The following is a 15,096-nucleotide window of genomic DNA, read 5'->3' as shown; positions in this document are numbered from 1 at the left end:
GACACAAAGTAGAAACTGTTTCTTCACTTTTAAAAAAATGAAATCAAAGCAAAACAATGATTATAAACTAAGGAGGCTATAACCCATTGTCTGATGTGTTGCTTAGGCTGAAATAACGTACTTTGCTTCCTACAAATGCTGCATTTCTGTTTCATATGTTGTTAGATCACATTGTTGGAGTTGTCAGAACTTGGTAGTGGTACCTCTATTTTATTTTCTTAGTGTGGCACTCGTGAGCCACCAGGCCTCTGTGCTCAGGGGAGGCTTTGGGTAGTTGGTTCTTTCCTTCCACCATGGGAGCTGGGGTTGGAAGGCTGGTCTTCCGGCTGCAGGCCAAGCAGTTTTACCAGCTAAGCAGTCTCATGGGCCTTTAATGTTTTATCTTCCTCCTCCCCTTACCTCTTCTCCTCCATCTGCTCGCCAACTTCCCTGGTTCCTTTTTCTGTTACTATGTCTTTCTTCCTTCCTCTTCCTGCTCCTTCAATATCAAGGAGTCCAGAGATGAGCAGAATTTAAAGCCTCAAGAGGGCAATAAAGTGGAATTGTTTTGAATTTTGGGGTGGTAAAGCGTGCCTGAGTCTGCTGCTGACCTTGCCTAGTCTTAGCTCGAGTTCTTTTCTATATGCTGTTCTTTCTGGGGCAGCGAGGGACAGAGCCATGGTTTTCAACCAGAAGGGAAATGACTAGGAGGTTCTGCTTCAAGAGAACAGGAGAAAACCTGTAGACATAATTGTCATAATTGAGTGTTGGGGAGGCTACAACACTCAACCAGAGGTTGCTGAGAACATATCCTCCAATGATGGACATAGACTCCTAGAACGAAGATTACCCAGCCCAGAAAGTCAGTAGTGCAGGGCACTGTGGAAAGGAACAAGATGGGCCCCTCCTGTGGCTAGTACCAGTAAGGTGTGTTTCTTCCATGTCACCCCCAGCCACAGGTGCATTGCATGACAGGAATGGAACTCAGAATGCTTACCTTTAACATACATGACAAACTCTGAGATTCCCTAGGCTATTAAAACTTGCCTGCTACTTAGAACCTATGGGATCTTTTCCAACTCAGTGATAAACAATGACATGGAGTTTACAAATTATGTGTATGGGGGAAGTCCTGAGATGTCAGGGTCAAATGAAGTGCATTTAAATGTCCGGTTCTCCACATCATGGTGTCTGTAGAGACCCCCCCCCCAGTGTCTCCTCTAACAGTTGAATGAGGATTAAAAGGAGAAACTCAGTAGGCTCTAAACACACCTGTGGTTGTGTTCCTTTCAATACAGAGTTACTGTAGCAACTACTCTTCTCCTAGGTTGGGAAATAAAACTCAATGTAGGCGTGGGAAATCGAGTTACAATAGAAAAAGTGGGGAGAATTAGGCTGAGCCAGGACAGCATAGGAGCCAAAGAGCTAGGGAGGGACTTTGCTCCCCCTTGTCAGTGCTGACCCCAGTTTTCAATGTCTGCAAGGTACCCAGGCTCTGTTTATATCCTCCTAGTGAGGGCACAGGAGTGGCTTGGTGCAGTTTCAGGATGGTGGTACTTGGAGGGTAAGAATTTGGATCAAGAAGGTCTGACTGGGATTCCTAGCAGCCTTGATGAGAGCAGATAGTTCTAGATGAGTTCTAGATAGTTCTGTACTATTGTGTTATTAACCATAATCCCAAGGTACATTTTGCTTCCGTACATTCATTCATTAATTCATTCATGTATTCATACTTAGTGAATCCCAGGAGATACAACTATGGCAGGAAAGCCCTTATTTCATTACGATGAGGCCCGAGGTAGAATGGAGTCTGTCCGGTGGCTCTTGGCTGCAGCTGGAGTAGAGGTAAGTTTTGTGATGGTCCGTCTTCAGATGAACATAAAACTGACTGTGTCTACTGATTTCCTCACGCCAGTCAGGACATGTTTTCTATTTTACAACCTTGAAAGAATTGTGACCTCGAAGAATTGTGCCCTGGGATTAAGGGACACTTTAATACCAGAAGTCTAGGCAGGAGGGTTGAAGTTCAGTGTAGGTTATGCTATACAGAGTGTGACCCTGCTGAACAGAAACAGACCTGTACATTAATTTAGGATTATCAGTTTTAAACATATACATGGGTAGATATGACATAACAGTTGAAACTGCTTCACACAGTACAGACAATAAGCAATTTCAAGACTTTAGTCACATTCCGTGTACCACATTTGGATGGAGACAGAGTGTGAAAGATAATAACTCCAACTGCATAGAAGTTCACTGAGTCGTATAGTCTTTGGGTCTGATTAATTTTGGCATGTTATTTTCTTTTATTAACAATTTTTTGGATAATAACATTTAAAACGGTATAGTACATAATATATAGTATATAGAGAACATATAAAGTATTTAGAGACAAAATACATTGCATCTGATATTTGGACTGGGTAAGTGAAAATTTGAAAGGACACTGCTCTGCACATCCTAAGAGAAGGGCCCCAAGGAACAATGATATATTGTTAATCATTCTGTAGCAAAAGAATTAATATGTAACATTTTAGCAAATGAAAGTAAAGTGAAAAGCAATCCATACAGTTGATAGGCCATCAGGAGTAGACAGCCACAGAGGGCTTGTTTATGGTGGGGTGCCCACAGGAGACATTATTTTCTTGAGCACCTAGTTAGTGCCAGGGCCTTTTAAATCCCAAGGATACACAGTGAGGAGGACAGGAGGCTCTGTCCTCCAGCGTGCTACACATCTGTGGGAAGACACATTTGTGAGACATTCTTATTATTTTCTAGCTCTCACTATGTGGGGACATTTTACCTAATGTTTAAGAGGCTTTGTCTGGTACTTTTCTGTGTGGCCCTGTTCAGTGCTGCCCTCTCGAGGCAACATTGGGTAAAACACTTCCTGGTCAGATGCCTGTTATTTGTGCAGGATTTCCTCTGATGAAAGTCACAGACTCAGGAGATTTTGCCCTTGGATAGAAGCTTGGAAGAATGGTTAAGGGTTTGAGACACTGTCCAGTGAGGGAGACTTACAGCGCTCTTCCCTGCTCCCGGCGCTGTGTTTATCTGACCCCGAGGACCACACTTCAGCTTTGATCTTTTCCAGTTTCAAAGAAGGCAGCCAAAGCCAACAGACATAACGAGAGCCTTTCCACCTTGTGTTCTTTGTATGAGGAATCTGCTTTCCCAGCATGCAGATGTCCACCATTCAGCCTCTGCAGGAATGAGTTCTAAGCAGAAGGGTGAACTAGAAGTAATGAACTCAGTATAAGGCCTCCTCTTGTCCACCCCAGGGAGACTCAAGAGGGAGCTGAGCACAGGCTGCCTCCAAGGCTTGCTCAGACCTTCTGGGTCCTCTGTGTCCAAAGACTGGTTATGACAGTCCAAATGTCCCCAGCATAACCAACAAACTCACCAACTGCATCCAACCTTGGTGCATTCACCACCTCACCATCTCTGTCATCTCATGCAGTGTGACAGTGTATGTCTACAATCAAGCATTCCACCGAGCAGCTGGAGATGAAATTATCCCTGTCCATCACTACTTAAAACTGAAATAGATCATCACAGCCTCTGCAAGCAGAATTATTTCTTACTGCTGATGTCATGTGGATCAAGCTGTGCACTGTGTATTTTGAAAACTCTCTGCTCAGCTGGGTGCTGTGGAGTGTGCTTATGGCCCCAGCAACTCGGGAGATTGAAGTAGCAGGAGAATCTCTTGAGCCTAGCTTGAGCAACATAGTGAGACCTGTCTCACATTTTAAAAACAAACCAACAGTTGAATAGAAAACACTCTCCATCTTATAAGCAAAGAAAGAAATGCTGAGAGACCTTAAATGATTGTGTTCAAGTCACACAGCTATTTCTGAGCTAAGCCTAGATAAGAAATCCTGAGCATCAAAATGCAGAAATACTCATAATTGTTTACAATGGCTCTAGTTTTGATAGAATCCATCAAATCAAATGTAGTTATATACTTATATGTGATATAAATATAAAATTATATTATGTGTATGGATGATTGCTTGCATCTAAGTCTGATCTACAAGCACAACTGATGCCCATGGAAGCCAGAAGAGGGCATCAGATCCCCTGGAACTAGAGTTATGGACAGTTGTGGACTATCACGTGGGTGCTGTAAATTGTACCTGGGTCACCTGGAAGAGCAGTCAGTGCTCTTGACCACTGAGCCATTCCCTAACACCCTAGCTAAGGGTCTGCATACTAACTTTGCAGTGTATTCCAGGCTGGCCATGACCTCATCCATCCTCCTGCCTCAGTTCCAGAATGCTGCCATTGCACAGTATGTGCCACCCATGTCTGGCCAAAGAACTTGTTACATTTGTAGCAAACACTGGCAACTACTAAGAGCATCAGATCAGTCTCTTTCATGGACTGCCCCACTTACCAAAGTGATTGCTCCTGGGATAAGCTTTAATTTCTAGAGGCAGGTAAAGAGCAGAGTAGAGGGTCATCAATATTTGGTTACTTTAAAGAAATAGGAAATGAAAAGATAGCATGAGGAAATAGCAAGACATCCATTAGAATTCAGACACTGATCCATCTGGAGCAACACACACACACACACACACACACACACACACACACACACACACACGCACGCACACCTGAATATTTCTAAGTGGTTTGAATGGCTTAGTGAATTATTTCCCACAACAAAGTAAAATATAGGTCATTAGGTTAAAATAATGAGAAAGAATCTATGCAATCATCAGAACCCTCTTTTCTTTTAATTTGGTGTATGTGTTTACATGTGTGTGCATACACTTGCTATAAGTGCATAGGGAGAGGCTGGAGGATAATTTGTGGCAGTTTTTTTCTAATCCTTTACATTGTCCATGAGGATCAAACTCAGGTTGTCAGACATAGCAGTAAATGCCTTTACTAGTGAAGCCCATCTTGTCAACCTCAGTTAAATATTTTGTGAAAACATGTAACCAACCATGCAAGATCATGAAAGTCATCCTTTTCTGCACTGTTTTACTGTGAGCACTGTGAACCTTTCTTTAAACTGAGAATTCTCCCATCAAGTTCCATATATCCCAGGAGAGAGAATTCTAGTTAATACCATACTGTTTGACACCCAGGATTCATGTCATCCATAGCAGTCGTGTAAATTATAAACTAGGTTTTACAGACACTGTCCTGGTTTGCTTTCTGTTGCTATGATAATACACTGACTAGGGGCTGGAGAGATGGCCCAGTGGTTAAGAGCACTGGCTGCTCTTCCACAGGACCTGGGTTACATAGTGATTCACAACTCTTTGTTTCTAGAGGATCTTATGCCCTCTTCTGGCATTTGAAGACACAGGCATGCAAGTGATATGCAGGCATATATTCAAGCCAAAAACCTATATACATAACATGTTTTTAACTTAAAAATAAAGCAATGGCCAAAACCTGCTTTGAGGGAAAAGGTTTATTTGGTTTACATGTTAAAGCCAAACATTGAATGAAGCTGAGGAGGAACTCAGAGATCCTGGAGAAAGCTGATTACTGGCTTGTTCTCCTGGATTCCTTTTGTAGTTCAGGCCCTCCTGCCTAGGCATAGCACTACCCATGTGGCACTTGGATACATCAATTAGCAATGAAGAAAATGCCTTACAGACATGTTCATGAACCAGTCTGATGAAGACTCTCTCGGGTAACTGGGCTGTGTCAACTTGACAGCTAAAGCTACCTAGGTCAGAAACTGTTGGTCCATGTTGTATCTTGTGCTGCAGATCCAATGATCTGATGTGGATTCCTGCATCTTACAGCTTCACCACGAGGAGACCTGTGCAGGCTTCCCCTATTGTGAACTCCCTTCCAGATGGTCAAGTTGCCATAGTTCTTGGTGGGGAGCAGGGTAGAAGGGAAATGATCTTCAGGATGAGCAGCTACAGGGACTATGAGTTGTGCTCTCTTCTTGACAGGTCAGGGGAGAGTTCCAAACAGCTGTAAGCAGTTTGTTGCTTATACTTCAAACTCCACAGTGCTTCCTCCCTTTTACTATGTATGGAAGAGTATGTATCCAAGTTAAGAGACCTATAATACTAAAGAAAGACTAACAATTCCTTGCTGTTTCTCCTTTCTAGTATGAAGAGAAATTTATACAGACCAATGAGGACTTGGAGAAGTTAAGAAGTGGTAAGCCCAAGTTCCCAAAGACCCCATCCCAAAGACATCCCAAAGACAGGGATGTCTTCCAGATGGGTTAGACCCCAGGGCATGTGGATGAGTTTATAGGGTGGGTCCCAGAGATGCCTGAGAGCAGAGAGTAGGAAAATAGAAAGCAGGAGGGTTCTTTGGGAAGACTTGAGACTTAACATTAAAAAGGGCTGCCTTCTAAGTGTTTGCTAATGAACCATCCCCAGTACCTTCCCCAGGCTTCCGCCTTCTTTCTCCACTTTTCTTGAGATATGGAGAGTTCAGGGTCCCACACTGCTCACTTGCTGCATTAGAGCCAAGAAATGGAGCAAGCCCAACACTCACCTGAGTTCTTCAGTCTGGTGATCAACCAGGTGATTCCCTGCTGGTCCTTATGGATCTCTAATGAGAAGGTGCCAAAGTATTGAAAGTTCCGACTGTAGTGTGTGAGGAGGTAAAGAAATAGGAATGGACAGCAGCCGTGGGGCCAGGATTTCATGCCTTCCTGGGACCCACTGCCTGCCGCTATGATTAGAAAAGCACACAAGAAACTTACATAGAAATTGTTCTCTGGGGCTGGAGAGATTGCTCAGTGGTTAAGAACACTGGCTCTTCTAAAAGACCCAGGTTCAGATCCCAGGACCCAATGGGGAGAGGGGGGAATAAGCGCCCTACTCTGACCTGTGAAGACACCAGCCACACAAATGGTACGCAGACATATATGCAGGCAAAACACCCATACACATGAAATGAATACAAATAAAATTTTAAAAAGAAAAAGAAAGAGAGAAAGAAAGAAATTGTTCTTTGGAACAACCTTGCTATCAGTTGATGATCTTGTTGCTATGATCAGAAGTCAATGAGAAGAAATAAAAGTTCCCCAGTATATGTTTGGATGGAGAACTAATCGGAAATGAATTAGCAAGCTACTGAGCAAGGCTGGGGGAGGGGGTTGGAAAACTATGGGATGCTTAAAAAGTACTAATTGTATTTCATTAGAAACACACACTTACTGGGCTATAATGCTCTTGTATTTTTTAGTCATTTGAGGCTTTTTATTGAGAGCATATATATATAACCTATAGCAGTTTTTTTAACCCTCTCTTTTCTTGTTTCCTTTTTTCAAAAGATGGAGTTTTGATGTTCCAGCAAGTGCCCATGGTGGAGGTTGATGGGATGAAGCTGGTGCAGACCAGAGCCATCCTCAACTATTTTTCCAACAAATACAACCTCTACGGGAAGGACATGAAGGAGAGAGCCCTGTACAGTATATTTCTATTTCAATATCAATGGATAGCATGAGAAGGGTTTAAGTTCTTCATTGAATGATCAGATCTATGGCAGGAGATCATGGCCACCAGTAGGTTTGCCTTGGGTTGAAGTATGGCAGAATCCTATGGAGATGAGGGATGAGTAACATTAGGGTGGATCCTGGTGATGGGAACAATAACCAAGGATATTCTTAGACATAACACAGGGTTAGAGACTTGAGAACTCCTTCAGCTTTGAATTCAGGAGAACAGTGGAATAATTATTCCAGGTGCTCAGGCTTTTCAGAAGCTAGATGCTCATAACATGAAGTGTAGAGATGAAGGAGTGACAGTGGAAGAATTTCATCTGCCAACTTGGAATTTCCAGAAATGATCATGGTCAGGACTGGGAATTAAGCTACTAGCTAATTATGTAGACTAGTCCAATGTTCAAGGGTTAATAGGATTGAGGTGCCCAGGATTCTTGAGTCTCCTAACTTATGTTATATAGCAATTAGATTGAGTCAGTGCCACAAGACCTGACAGGTTGCCTCCTAGTCATGGTAGAACATTTAGCTAACTTCGATGGCAGGTGACGTGGCCCAGTCAGTAAAGGACTTATTGTCCAAGCATATAGATTGAAGGTGCAATATCCAACACTCACATAAAAGCTGCATGCAACCGTATGCATATGTAACCCCCGTGCTGGGAGGCAGAAACCAGTACATCCCAGGCTCTTGCAGCCAGTCTAGCAAAAACATTTGAGCTCCAAGTTTATTTAAGAGCCTGCCTGATTAAGGTGGAGGGCAACAGAATAATACACCTAGCATTGGTTTCTCACCTCCAAATGTACATACAGCATACACACACACACACTATGCACACCTTTTTTTGAATTTTTTTGTGTTGTTTGTTTGTTTGTTTGTTTTCAATACAGGGTTTCTCTGTGTAATAGCTCTAGCTGTTCTGGAACTCAATCTGTGGACCAGGCACAGAGATCCCCCTGCCTTTGCTTCCCGAGTGCTGGGATTAAAGGAGTATGCTATCACTACCTAGCCACCATTTCTTTTTGTTGTTGTTGTTGTTTTTGTTTTAAGAAAATAAAATCTGATATAAAATTTTGGCAGCTCCTCAAACAGTGAAATCCAGTATTATCAATGACCCATCACTTCCTAAATCTGGTGTATATCCAGGAAAAACAAAAATATGTCCTTTTCTGCTCATTTACAGAAATGCTCACAAAAGATTCTATAATATTCAAACCATGGAAGAAATCAGCAAAATACCTAACTAGAGGCACCTGGCATACTCCTCAAATAACAGACATAACTAGCAGCTGTATCACTAGAAGTATATAGGTAGTAAAAACCTGAGCACTGAAGTGCCCACTAGACATTTAAAAGCCAATGCCCATCTGTCCAACAGACACTTGGGACTCATGACCAGCAGAAACTCTTTTGATTACAGAAGCTGCCCTCACATAAAAGGGGTAGAATTTTCTGCCTTCACATTATGAGTGTTCTGAGATGAGGCAGAAAGGTGTGTAGAAGGCAATAATTGCAGAAGCCTTTGCATATCATACAAAGATTAAAAAGTCTCATTCTGAGAAGCTCAAAAGATCCCAGATAAGTCCAATAAAACAAATCTCTGAAGCAAGTTTTGACCAACCTATCAGAAATGGAAGATCTACATGTCGGGTTGCCTGTGAAAGAAGTTGCTAGACTGGAACAAAACCAAGGGAGTTCATCACCAGAGGATTGTCCCACTACACATGCTTACAAGGGTCATAAACTAGAAGCACAAGTATTAATAGCTTCCATCAAGGAAGCAATGTCAGGGCTGTAGAGATGGCCCAGAGGTTAAGAGCACTGGCTTTTCCTTTCAGAGGACCCGGGTTCAATTCCCTGTACCCACATGGCAGCTCACAATAGTCTGTAATTCAAGTTCTGGGGATCTGATACCCTCATACCAATGCACACAAAATAAAAACAAATTTTAAGAAAACTTTTAAAAAAATAAAAGCAGAGGTGAGTACAAGAGATCAAAGTAGACCAGAGCCACGAAGGAGAAAGAAGGGAATCAATTCCAGACCACTTTGAAAACCATCCAAACACAACTGAACAAAAAAGGAAATACAAAAGTATGAAACACATTTAGGAAAAATGAACAGAACCATGAGGAAGTGTCTACACTGTGGTCACAACCTTCAAGGTGAATGGATTGAATTTCCCAATTAAAAGGTATACTGTGGGAATAAACCCCCCCCCAAAAAAAGAACAAAACTGGTGTTATTACACTGTCTGACTTCAAAATTACCACACAGTGATGGCATCCAGACTAGTATGGGCTGGCATAAAACCAGACACACTGCTGTAGCATGGAATTGAAAGTCCGGGAGCAAATGCACGTGTATCTATTCAACTGCTTTGCAACAGACATGAGCACCTACCTGTATGTTACACTTGACTGAAAATGATTAAAAGACATATATGCAAAACTTGAAACTGTAAAGTCATTGAGAGAATTTACAACATTAAAAGAACATGGACTGTGTGGCAGGAAAGGAAACAAAAAGCACCTGAGTTCTTCCAGGGATTTCTGAGTTCTCAACAGTTTTAACTCCTGATACCCACATCCTGTTTGTTCACAGAACAAGCTGGAGCAGAAGAGGTAATCCTATTTGCAGTATCAGTTATAGATGTATGAGTTCTGCATCTGGACAGGTGCCAGTGCTCCTAGCTGTATTTGACCATATGTATAACAAAGTTTTGTGGGGTTTTTTAATTTTTTATTAATTTATTTTTTACATTTCAATCCCAGTTCCCCCTCCCTCCTCTCCTCCCATTCCCTCTACTCACCCCCCTAGCCACCTCCCATCTGCTCCAAAATTTATAGCTAATATCTAGCACATACAGGAGGAAGGGCCAGGAGGTGGGGATAGTACCTTGTGATGCTCTATTCTCCAAGGTTTTCAAACTGAAAAATGTCAGGCAGGACACACTGGACAATTGTGGTGTTTTTGTTTTTCAGGATTGATATGTACTCGGAAGGTTTGGCAGATCTGAATGAGATGTTCATTCTCTACCCATTCGACCCACCTGGGGTCAAAGAAGCAAATATTGCCCTGATGAAAGAGAAAGCAACAAACCGTTACTTTCCTGCCTTTGAAAAGGTTGGTAGAAGCTGTTTGGACTTCAAGATCAATCACGTAATGTAAATATCTGATAAGTGGCCCCCAAATGGGCCATGACCCACAGGTTGAGAGCTATTGGTTTAGCACTTGTCTAGTACTAGAGATCTACTAAGCTATTTGCTACACCACAAATGCTATATACACTGTGAGTTGTGCAACTGTTTTTAATGTGTAACAATTCTGGAGACTGGAAAGGATATCAAAGTGTTGGAAGATGCAGTTACTGAAGAAGGCCTGATTCATATTTCACCGGTAGCCAACTTCTAGAAGTGTCCTCACAGAGCCAATCAATGGGTTAAGGAACCCTCCACATCCTTTTGTAGAGAATGGCATTGGTGCCATTCTTCAGGGTCTCCTGCTCAATTCCTAATTTGAACCCCAGAGACCCAGTCTACTAACAGATGATGCTGAGGGTCTCAACAGGAGGAAGCAGGAGCCCCAGCCTGGCCCTGTGTATGAGTTCCCCTGAATTCTCCAGGTGTTAAGGAGCCAAGGACAGGATTACCTCGTTGGCAACAAACTGAGCAAGGCTGATATTCATCTGGTTGAAATGATCTACAACATGGAAGAGCTGGATGCCAGCATTATAGCCAACTTCCCTCTGCTTCAGGTGAGCTGTCTCATTTTCCCATCAGGGATCTGAAATTCAGGCTTTGGACTGGCAGTATTTGATCTCTAGCCTTGTTCAGGCCTGCACACTTATCCCTTGGCCTCCAGCTAAGGTTTTAAGATAATAACTTATTCTGTAAGAAAACCAGTTGGGTGCTACCCAAAAGGACCCAGCATCTCTTCCCCATCCTCTTATCCCATCGACATCTGTTTTCTTGCTCTCAGGGATGTGCAACAATCCTCAGTGAAACTTTGTCTTTACACAGAGTCTTTCAGAGCTGCTTCCATTAACATACATTTCACTGGTCTCGTTTTTCCTCCCCTTCCTTTTAAACCTTCCCCATTATTAATACCTTTTATACATTTGCGTCACACATATATACATTTACATATATACACAATAAAATCTAGCCCCCACATTGAGTGAAACATGCTCTTTTGTCTTCTTCAATCTAGTTTATTTTGCTTAACATAATGATTTCCTACGATTGTCATAATTTCATCCATTAAGGGTGAATAAAATTCTACTATTACTGTTCCACGTTGTTATATTACATTTATTGACTTGTACATGCTGAACCAACTTTGTATCTCCAGAAAGAAATAGAGTATATGATCTTAATGTATCCTTAAATTAGACTTGAAATTGACATTAAAAGAAAATACAATTAAAGAACATTTTTTTTCACTAAGACTTTCCTAGAGGACATAACTAACCTTGTCACCCCCTGACACACAGTCCCCACAAAGAATACTTGAATGCTATGGAGCAGATAATGAACAGTTTTAAGGACTGAAACCTTAGGTGGCAAAGAACACTTTCTATTTAAATTATTAAAATGTTTAAATATAAAAGGGGGACGGGAGGAGCAGGGAGGAAGGACAAGCAAATGAACAGTGGTGGCTTCAGATTAAAAAATATCATTTGTATTCCATGTCACACATTTGATCTTAGCTAGACTAACAAAACAGAAACAGTATTACTATTGTACAAAATATTCACCACAGGATGCCGAGTGCACCTGTTCCAACCCCCTGTCCATCCCTTAACTCTTCCAACTCAATTACTTCCCAGCCTGTTGGACCTGCCAATGGAGGAACATCTAGATACTCTCTTTGATGCAGTCTTTGTTATGAAACTGGTATGTCTGCATCGACTCAGCAGACAAGACAGTTGTGATCTGCCAGCCCGTCAATAAAGTCAGACAACTGACATATGTGTGGAGGGACTGTTGGTGTTTATGCCCTTCAGATATTCTCTGTCTATTTACTAACACCTCCCATGCACTCATTCACAGGCTCATGGGCAAGGGCTGGGATTATAGGTATGTGCTGGCGTACCTCATGTGTTCAGTGTTAGGGATTTGATACCCTAGTTTTGTACATGCTAAACAAGCATGGCCAACTGACCTAAATCCCCAGTCTATGCATTTATTATTTTCTTAATTTATATTTAATTCATTTATGCTCTGATATTCCTTCCCCCCTACTGCTTTTCAGCTTAGTTTGCTGATGGGAGATGTCATTCTGTAAATTCGTTTCTCTTATTGGTTAATGAATAAAGCACTGTTGGCCAATAGGAAAGCAAGATAGGTGGGACTAGGAGACAAGGAAGATTCGAGGAAATAGTACAGAGGAGTCAACATGTAGAGACTTAAGAGAACAGAGGTCCGGGCCCTCTCTCTGGTAAGATGAGATCACATGGAAAGATTATAGAAATGGGTTAATATTTAAGACAGAGCTAACCGATAAGAAATGCTATTAACATTCCAACAGAACTATATCTAATACAGCATCTCTGTGTGTTATTTGGGGTTGGCGCGGCTCTGGGACCAGGCCAGCGGGCAAAACTACAATTAACAGCTTGCCCTTGTTTTCGTGAGACCGTGAGGTGTATCATTAGGTTGTTCACTTGAGAGCTCTCTGACTTGTTAATGTAGGCACTGGTAGCAGTGACTCCTCCTAAAGCTGCCTTGGCTCTATCACAAATGTTCAGTTAAGTTGTGCTTTCATTCACCATTGATCTAAAAAAAATTTGCTTCCTCCTTGTTATCTTTGGTGACACTCTTCATTCAAGAGTGTATCATTCAGTTCCCAAGTATTTGCTTACTTTCTTCAATTTCTCTTTTGACATTACCATATCAGATGACACAATAACCCGTTTTGGTTTTTTTATTTGCTAATATTTATTCAGTATTTCCTATCATCGGTTTCAGTGTGGCTTTCCCATACTCTGAGGTGCTGCACGGCAGGCTGGTTTTCTTCCTTGTATTCTACCAGAGTCATGAACTTCTGAGGGTAAAGTACAAGGAAGACAATGAGGGTGACTGAACTCACTACAGCCTTAACAAATCTTTATACAAGAGGCCAGTGAGCTGTTTTCTGCCTCTGTCTTATTTCCCTTGTCCCTGCCTATCTGGCTGTCACACTCCAGCTGGTGGAGGAACTCAGATTTCCTAGACTGTGCTACAAGCTGCCTCTGCCTTTGGCCTCCTTCATAAGGCTATGGATTTTTTTTTTTTTTTTTTTTTTTTTTTTTAACCACAGGCTCTGAAAACCCGAATCAGTGACATGCCCACCATTAAGAAGTTTCTGCAGCCTGGCAGCCAGAGGCAGCCTCCTGTCGATGAGAAAAGCATACTAAAAACAAGGAAGATTTTCAAGTTTTAATGAAGTGTCATGGACCCCACACTACACCTACATGCCGATCCTGAAGACTGTGAGACAGTGAGCTCCCTCACTTGTGGGTATAAATGAAATAGTGGGCTCCCATGACACAGTTTAACAGAAACCTTCTTATGCTGTGGAAATGGTTTTCTAATTTCCTGGCTTAACCCTTTCCTGTAATAAAAACTTAATTAAAAGAATGAAGATCATGTGGTTTGTTTTATAGTCGCATCACCTTTTATCTCATCTCTCAAAGAGTCAAGTTTAGAAATCTCACTTGATCTCCTTAGATTTACAAAATCATGGCTGTAATTCTGGAGTAGGACCCCTAAGTGACATTTATTATTATTATTATTATTATTAACTCTTATTTTTATTTGAGCTTTCTTTGTTTTATTTATTCTTTTTTTTTTCAGACAGTATCTCACTTTGTAACCTTTTCGGTACTGGGACTCATTATGTAGACCAGGCTGGCCTCCAACTCATAGAGAACTGCCCATCTCTGCCTTCAAAGTACTGGGGTTAACAGCATGTGTCACAGTACCTGGCTGGAAAAAAACTTGTTATTAATAATGAAAATTTTAGTTTTTATTACCTATGTCCCTGAAATGCCTTTGGTATATTTAGTGAAGTAAGATGGTTAGAGTTTGATTTCATTTGTATGTTTGTTTATAATTTATTTACTTTGATTTATGTGTGTGTTATTAGAGTTCCTGATGGTTGTGGGCTAATGCCATGGCCGTGTAGGTTTGCCTTCCCTGTGCTAATTGTTGTGGGAAGACAGACCACTGTGGTGGCACTGATCCTTGGGTTTGCGTTCTGGAGTGATTTTAAGAATGGATAAGATGGGCTGGGATAGTAAACGTAGGAGGAGCCTTCTTCTCTCTGGTCGTGACTGTGGACATGATCAGCTGTTCAGGCTCCTGTGTGATGAATTTCTCACAGTGATGACTGTAACCTGTAATTGTGAGCTGAACAAACACCTTCTCTCTCTTAAAGTTGTTTTTCTCATGGTATGTTTTCACAGCCACAGTCAACAGAACTAAGGTATGATCTTAGAAGGAAAATTTTGCAACAGGACATCAGCTTCCTGTATGCTGTTAGTCTCCCCTTTCTGGGTTTACACATCTGACTCATAAAAATCTAACAGGACAGACAGTCTTTCAAAAATCCATTCCCCTATAGTTTGCCAAAACAGCCAAACTGAAAATTTGAAAAGGAATATTTAAACCGGTTGCTTTGATTTGAGGAAGTACC

At 41.7% G+C, this 15,096-nt stretch overlaps 1 protein-coding gene across 1 annotated transcript; it reads left to right on the top strand.

The window, feature by feature from the left end:
- The first annotated feature begins 1,720 nt into the window (after positions 1-1,720).
- LOC127236660 (glutathione S-transferase A6) lies at positions 1,721-14,039 on the top strand. Its single transcript, XM_051204405.1, has 6 exons — positions 1,721-1,824; positions 6,069-6,120; positions 7,250-7,382; positions 10,401-10,542; positions 11,042-11,173; positions 13,720-14,039. The coding sequence occupies exons 1-6, from the start codon at positions 1,738-1,740 to the stop codon at positions 13,840-13,842; spliced, it is 669 nt and encodes a 222-aa protein (XP_051060362.1). The 5' UTR covers positions 1,721-1,737; the 3' UTR covers positions 13,843-14,039.
- Positions 14,040-15,096: the final 1,057 nt, after the last annotated feature.

Source organism: Phodopus roborovskii, unplaced genomic scaffold (genome assembly GCF_943737965.1).
Source record: "Phodopus roborovskii unplaced genomic scaffold, PHOROB, whole genome shotgun sequence".
Classification (NCBI taxonomy): domain Eukaryota; kingdom Metazoa; phylum Chordata; class Mammalia; order Rodentia; family Cricetidae; genus Phodopus; species Phodopus roborovskii.
The sequence above is the reverse complement of the archived record's forward strand: the minus strand, read 5'-3'. Positions and strand labels throughout refer to the sequence as shown.